Source organism: Malurus melanocephalus, unplaced genomic scaffold (genome assembly GCF_030028575.1).
Source record: "Malurus melanocephalus ecotype Western Australia unplaced genomic scaffold, MMel_1.1 scaffold_751, whole genome shotgun sequence".
Lineage (NCBI taxonomy): Eukaryota > Metazoa > Chordata > Aves > Passeriformes > Maluridae > Malurus > Malurus melanocephalus.
This window is the reverse complement of record NW_026623983.1, coordinates 231794-239202: the sequence shown is the minus strand read 5'-3', so window position 1 is coordinate 239202 and position 7409 is coordinate 231794. Positions and strand designations below refer to the sequence as shown.

At 54.2% G+C, this 7409-nt stretch overlaps 1 protein-coding gene across 1 annotated transcript in view; it reads right to left on the bottom strand.

Annotated features, from left to right (window-relative positions):
- Window positions 1-3: 3 nt before the first annotated feature.
- Window positions 4-7409, bottom strand: part of CEP164 (centrosomal protein 164) — a gene marked incomplete at its 3' end in the record, with an annotated part of 23316 nt that continues 15910 nt past the window's right edge. The window contains exons 12-24 of the mRNA XM_057384843.1: window positions 6118-6333; window positions 4876-5010; window positions 4511-4727; window positions 3824-3901; window positions 3456-3587; window positions 2778-2900; window positions 2539-2673; window positions 2161-2244; window positions 1749-1817; window positions 1365-1543; window positions 780-906; window positions 328-392; window positions 4-213 (exon numbers count right to left, since the gene is read on the bottom strand). Coding sequence (XP_057240826.1) covers window positions 4-213; window positions 328-392; window positions 780-906; window positions 1365-1543; window positions 1749-1817; window positions 2161-2244; window positions 2539-2673; window positions 2778-2900; window positions 3456-3587; window positions 3824-3901; window positions 4511-4727; window positions 4876-5010; window positions 6118-6333 — 1770 coding nt within the window. The remainder of the gene's footprint in view (window positions 214-327; window positions 393-779; window positions 907-1364; window positions 1544-1748; window positions 1818-2160; window positions 2245-2538; window positions 2674-2777; window positions 2901-3455; window positions 3588-3823; window positions 3902-4510; window positions 4728-4875; window positions 5011-6117; window positions 6334-7409) is intronic.

The following is a 7409-nucleotide window of genomic DNA, read 5'->3' as shown; positions in this document are numbered from 1 at the left end:
CTCACCTCCTCCAGGTTGCGGCGCATCCCCTCCAGGAGCTGGGAGCTGTCGGGGTCCTGCACGGCCTCCTGTGCCCTGCGCAGGTCCCGGCGCCACTGCAGGCTGGCAGCCTTGAGCGCCGAGCGCCGCTTGCGCAGGGAGCGCGTCTGGCGCAGCAGGAACTCCTTGGCGCTGCGCACCGACGCCTCCTCCGCTGAGATATAGCTCTGGACACTGCGGGGAGAGCAGCTCACAGCTCACAGGGCACCCCAAACGCTGCTCTCGGTGCTCTGGGTGCTCTGGAAAAGCAGAGCAAAACGCTTTCCTGGCGCACGGGTGGGTACTCACTGGTCAAACTGGAAGGCGCTTTCCTCRGGGCGCTGGGAGGATGGGGAAGGCTCTTTGGACGAGTGCTGAGAGGCAAAAACTAAAATAAGTATGGGAAACAGAACCCCAGGGCACCTCAGAATCCAATTAAGAGCAAAATCTTGGGATGGCATCACCGTGGCACTGCCCAGAGCCAAACACAGCCCCGGGGATGCTCCCGATGTGATTTTTGAAGGTAACAAAGATGTTTCTATCCCAACACAATTCCTGCCTTTGACTCRAGTATCCCACACTCCTCTCCACCCACTGATAATAGACAGACATCAGCAAATACTACTGAACACTCTGGCAAAGAGAAATCCATCTCTGCATCTCAAATGACTTCACAGAGAAGGAACAAATGCTGGGATTTTCAAGGGAGTTTGAGCCTCAGATCTCACAAGGCAAACACCTTCACAGGCTGCTTTACTCACAGCTTGAACAGTTTCTCTCAGGTCTTCAACTCGGAGCTCATCTTTCTTTCTTGGAGATTCCAGACTTTCTTCTGCCTCCAGTTCTTTCAGAGCCTCCTGCTTGCTCCTGATTGCTTCCTCCAGCTCACTGCCACCAGAAAAAGCAACAGAGAGGCCCGTGATTAGCCTGCAGTGGTGTCCAGTGACCTCCAGACTGCAGGAGGGGAAGGGCTGCAGGTGTGCAAGACAACACCTGAATGTGTGTTATGGAAAATATCAGCCCTGGCTGGGCAGGGAAACTGCTCCCCACCCTTCCCCAGCAGTCCAGCCACCTCAGGAAAACCTCTCTGCATTCCAGAGCCCCTCTCACAGCACCTCATTAACCTCCCAAGGCAGGCGTGGAGGAGACAAACCAACCCGACATGCAGAGGGGAGGAAAGAAATCCAAATTCACCCCCTGAGTTAGTAAAAAAATCTGCAACCAGCCCCCAGCACCTCAGGATTCTGARGGAACATGGCCCAAGCCAGAGCTCAGAGGTCAGGGAGAGGTTTGGCAGGGCCACAGGGCAGATTTTTTTGGTCTCAGAGGAGATTTTTCCCACACACCCGATGCGTTTCTGCAGCCTCTGGCTTCGGGTCTGCACCAAGTCCACCTGAGCCTCCAGCTCCGTCTTGCGGTCCTGCAGCTCCTCCAGGACCTTCCTGAGCTGCCAGATGGACTCCAGGAGGCTGGAATGCTCCTTCCTGCTCTCYTCCAGGCGCAGCTGAGAGGCCAGAGCAGCCTCCTGCAGGAAAACCAGACAATCCCTCACAGTCATCACCCCAAGAGTGAAACAAGGGGCTCACAGGGYCCCAGAGCTGCACAGCCCAGCCCTGGGAGAACAGGATTCTCCTCTCTCTGGGAAACAGCTCAGAATTAATCCCCCTCCCAGCCGTTTGCTCTCCTAAAGTCCAGCTCTAAGGTGCTGCCCTCAGCCCCTGTGTTCGTACATCTCTCTGGAGCATCATCCGCCCTTCCTCATCCAGCAGCTGCTGCCTCCTCCTCCTCAGGGCCTCCTCCTGTGCACGGGGACAAGGCAGGGCAGGGTCAGAGCTGGGAGGYTGCTGATGCTGAGCAGCACCTCGGGCACAGAGCTCAGGCCTGAGTCTCAAAACCGTTCCAAAACACACGGGCAGTGCTGTCACATTCGCTTTATGACCCCATCAGAGCCCCCCAAAGCACTGAGCAAACCCAGAGCTCAGACTTTCACAGCAAACAGCAGCACCAGGAATGCTGAGCCCTGGGATGAAGGGCTCATGKCAGTGAGGTGGCAGCAGCAGCCCTGGCTGAGCTTTCCTGAGCAGCTCCCACGAGGAAGCAGCCAAAGGACTGGCACGGATTAGGGAAGCTCTGTGAGCTCACCTGGCTGAGGAGYTGCTCTGACCTGGCCTGGATGTTCTTGGTGCGCATTTCAAGCTCCTTCTCTGAGTCCTGGAGTTTCCTTTCCTGCACAGAGACATTGAGCTGAAGGGAATGGCACGAGCTCCTCCCTCTCCAGAAAACACAAATGGGGATGGGTGACCTGGCACTCGTGTCTGTCACCCTGGGATGTGTGACCTGCCACTCGTGTCTGTCACCCTGGGATGTGTGACCTGCCACTCGTGTCTGTCACCCTGGGATGTGTGACCTGCCACTCGTGTCTGTCACCCTGGGCTGTGCAGGGCAGCAGGGGGACGGGGTGTGGAGCACCCAGGCTGTCCCTCAGAGTCCCAAGAGCCTGAGGCAGAGCTTGCTGCTCACCTTCTCCCTGTGCAGGGCGCTGAGCCTCCCGTCCAGCTCCGCCTGCAGCGTTTTCACCTCGGTGTCGTGGAGCTGCCGCAGCCGCGCCGTCTCAGTGCGCAGCCCCTCCAGCAGCTCTGCCCTCTGCTTGCGCTCCTGCCCGGCCCAGGAGACAGGGAAACACCTCTGTGAGGCACAGAGCTCTGCAGGGCTGGCWGGAGACCCCTGCCCATCACACTGACTGCTCCTGAGAGCGGTACCTCCTCCTCGTACTGCTCCYGAACCCGCGCCAGCGCCTGCCGGTGCTCCTCTCGCATCCTCTCCATCCTCCTCTCATGCTCTTTTTCCACTTCCCGGCGTTTCTCACTCATGAGCTCACTGAGCTGCAGGGGGGACAGGGAAAGGGGTTTTTCTGAACTGCAGCACTGCACCAGAGTGGCCTCCCAAAAATCAACCTCTCAAAAGAACATCAGCCTCTCAAAGGAACACCAACCTCCCAAACACCAACGTCCCAAACATCAACCAACCTCCCAAAGAAACACCAACTTCCCAAACACCAACCTCCCAAAGAACACCAACCTCCCAAACAAACACCAACCTCCCAAACACCAACCTCCCAAACACCAACCTCCCAAACAAACACCAACCTCCCAAACACCAACCTCCCAAAAATCAACCTCCCAAAGGAACATCAACCTCTCAAAGGAACACCAACCTCCCAAACAAACAACAACCTCCCAAACAAGCACCAACCTCCCAAATATCAACCTCAATGCCAGCCCAAGCCCAGAGCAGGACTGGGGATTGCATCCTGGGGAGCACAGGATGAGCTGGGCTGCTGAGGGATGTCCTTTTCCCTAAAGCACCACTGTCACCTCTCAGGTGTCACCCCACATTCCTCACCCATGAAAACCCCAGCAGTTCAAAGCAGCGCTCACCTCTCTCTCGTACTCCTGCAGYTGATAAGCCGTGTGCTGCACTCTCTGATCCGCTCCCTGCAGCTCCTCCCGCAGCTGGGCCTCCTGCCTGCCCTGTTCCTGAGCCAGTTGGGCTCGCAGGCTGCCCATGACCTGCCAGGAAAGGCACCCAGCGAGGCTCCCAGCCCGTCCTGCCCCACAGGATGCCAGCAGTGCCCTCACAGAGCCTGGCACAGCCTCCCAGCCCTGCCTGGAGCATGGCAAACGCTGAGCCAGACCTGAACCACGGCCAGGGAGGGGGAAATATTAATGCCACCCTCCCTGGGCACCTTTGGTGACAGGGTGAGAGAAAAACCCAGCAGTTTCCATTCTGAGGGCACCATGCTCACCTCACGATGCTTCTCTTCCGCTGCAGACTTCAGCTCCTCGAGTTCCCTGGCAAACTGTTCCTGCAGCTCCTCTGCTGCCTGCAGAAACACGAGCAAAACAGCGTGCTGGGAAACCTCTGTGTGTGGGGAGAGCATTTGCAATCAAACCCTATCCATGAGCACCAAAAAGCACAGTGGGAACCCCCATTCCAAACCAGAYCATGCACAGGGCACCGTTCCTCTCTCTGGGGATCTCGATGGATCTSTGCCAGGSTGTGCTGGGGGCACTGGGCACTGCCCCATCCAGGGGCTCCCCAGGTCCCTGCAGCACTAAAGCAGCAGCCAAAGAGGAGTTTGGAGCTGATGAAGCAGCTCAGTTTAGTTCTGATCTGATAGCAGGGCTCGGTTTAGCTCGCTGAGACACACAGTGATCCTTATCTTGCCTTCAGATGCAGAGAGGCCTTTTAAATAATTGCCAATAATCACCATTGTAATAACAACGGGGGGAACGCTCCTGCCCACCTCAGTGTGCCTCCAGCAGAGCAGCTGGCACTTCCCTTGGTGCTCTGAGCTGTCACCAGAGCCCTGCAGGGGTGGCAATCCTGACACTTCAGGAGCCAGGGGAGCAGAACAGCTCCAGCCAGGGGAGCAGGAACAGCTCCAGCCATGGGAGCAGGAACAGCTCCAGGCTGGCAGTAAGGATCTCACCTTCTTCTTCTCCCTGTCCAACCTCTCCCTGAGCTCGCTCAGGAACTGTTCCTTCTCTTTTTCCAGCTCACTCATCTCCCTCCGCCGTGCTTCCTCCATTTCCAGCTTCATTTCCTTCAAGGCCAGCTCCTGCTGCCTCTCCAGGCTCTTCCTCTCCATCAGCTGCTGGGAATCCCACGCTTCCCTCAGCTCCTGCAGCGTGGCCTCCTGCTCTGCCCTGGCAGGTTTGGGACAAGGACACAGAAATCAGGATCAGGCACTGGACTCAGAACCAGCCATGAGAGGTTCAGGATCTGACTCTGTGGGGATGTGCTGGATCCCAAACCAGCAGTTCATACCCCCAGGGATGGCAGCAGAATTCTCACCTCATCCTCTGCTCCTCCACCTCGATCTCAGAGGCAATCACAGCTTGCAGCTTTTCCAGCCTCTCTGCTATTCCCTCTCTGACAGGCAACTCTTCCTCTTCCTCCTCAGATTCTGCCAAAGCCTCTTCTGCAGTGCTGAGACAGAAAACAGAAAGGAAGAAATCAGGTTCAGGAGACTTCAGCATCTTCCAGTCACCTCCCCAAGATTTGGGGCTCTCACTGGCTGTGGTGACACATTCATTTCCCCCACACCTGCAGGACAGGAGATGCAGCCCCAGCACCAAACCTGAGCACTGTGGGTTTAAAACTTGCTATAACATCATAGCTTACCCTTGGCTTTGGTGGATTTTTTTTTTTTTTTTGTTTTGTTTTTTTTTTTTGGAGAGTGTGTTTTTTTTTTTTTTTTTTTTTTCTTTTTTTTTTAAGAGTATTTTGTTGTTTTTTGGGTTTTTTTTTTTCTCTTTTTTTKKCAKKTAAATTAAAYTAACTCTCACCAAATGGATGCAAGCTCCCAGACAACGTACATGGACACATCAGCCTGTCTGGAAGCTCCATATTTCCACAGGATACCTTTTTCCACACATTTTTATCCCTTCAGGTGCCATTTCTGCACCTTCCTTCTCACTCACACTGCATCCCCACGACGTTTCATGTCAAGATGCTTTTCCTGGCTGCTCAGAACATCAGCACYGAGTCCAGAAGGGAACACACAGGAGACAAATTCCCCCAGGGAAAGGGCACAGCTCCCAGTGCTGCTCCATTCCTGCACTGCTGTCACACCCTGTTTCACACAGCCATCCCTGCCCCATTCCTAAAGCCTGCTTTGGAAATCCCTCAGTAAAATATTCAGCATCAGAGCTCCACAGCTCCTCTGGGGTCACCTCATCTCCTCTAATGCTCCCATTTCCAGTCCTGTTCCCATCATTCAGCCCAGGATTTGAACATTTGCCAGGTGGGAGAGCTCCCAGCACCGAACTGGAAACTCCTCCCAGGTGAACCATTATGGGAAGGTTGAGAATTTCCAAGAGCTCATCCTGCTTTCCTGGCAGCGTGGCACAGCCCTTCCCTTGCAGATCCTCCCTGGCTGTGCCTGTCCATCCTCATCCTCATCCTCCTCCCTGAGAGCTCCTTCCCCCTCCTCTGACAGCAGCAGTGCCTAAAACAGCACGAGACTGTGGCCAGAAGCAACAAAATCCCACCTTGGACAGGCTTGCAGGAGATGGAGCAAAAAAAGGAAAGTACCTGAGGGGTTTTTCTTCTTGCTGATGAAGCTTTTCAGGTTCCTCCTCCTCCTCCTCCTGCTGCCTCATCTCCTCCTGGAATTGCTGAATTTTCTCCTTTGTTGGAAATAAATGCATTTCCTCTTGCTCCAGCTCTGCTTCCATCTCCTTGACTATTTCCTCCAGGGATTCATCATTAAGCTGGTTCAAGGACTGCTCGATTTCCTTCTCAGGTTGCCTACCAAAGAGAAAAAAAAGCTCCTTTGGCAAAAGGGCGACAGAAAACAGAGTGACACAAAAGGAACAGGAACATCCTCCAAAGAGCATCAACTCCAAACAAAAAAATCTCAGAGCCACCTGCTCCAAAAGCTTTACTGAACACCTCAGGTCCAGCATTGGTGGCTGACTCCCACAGAATCTCCACCTGATAAATTAAACCCAGCCCCAGGAACAYTCCAGGCCTGACTAACTCAGATTTTGGCCCAGCAGAGCTCACTTTGTGAGGAAAATAAAGCCTCCCTTCCTGAAAAACCCTGKCCAGGCTGCCAGGCACAGGAGCAGATGCCATCAGAAGCTGCTCCCAGCCCAGGGATTGCTGCTTCTATGGACCAGGTATTTTTCCTGCAATTGCAACCTAAAGTGTGCTGGGAATTCGCCAGCTCCAGGCAACAGAAAGCCCTCAGCACTCCAGAAATTCAAAYCCAATCTGGTTCTAATTAAGGTTKTTTTTTTTCAAACAGACAGCAGCAAAATTATAAGGTCTGAAAGAAGCTGAAGGGGAAGGAGGGGAAAATTGAGATTAGTCTAGGAAGAAAGATTTTTGTTCTTTGCTAGTGAAGGCTGGAGCAGGAAGGTCTCACCATGCTGTGAGACTGGCAGTGCAAGGCAGAGGGATTTCTGCCAGGAATCAGGGAAATAACAGCCCCACTTCTTCAGGAGAGAAAAGGTCATTTCTGCAGCCATTAGCAAAAAGAGCAAGGTAGAGGAAAATAGAGGGGTCTGGAACAATTCCCCTTGCTGGAAAATAGAGGGGTTCTGGAACAATTCCCCTCACTGGTGCCCCCCATAATGCCACCATTCAGCCACTTCCACCTGCTTTGTATTCTTCCTTTTGCCCCGGTTTGTGCTCCAGATGAGATCCAGCCAGCACACTCACATTTCACAGCAGCACAGCTCCTGGGAGAGCAGAGATTCCTTCCCCATCCCTGCTCCCCAGAGACACACTGCCTCATTTTTGCAGCTGCATCTGCTGACGTGTCATTTGACAGGGAATGCAGAGTCAGCACAGTGCCATCCTCTGAGATCCTGTCCCTG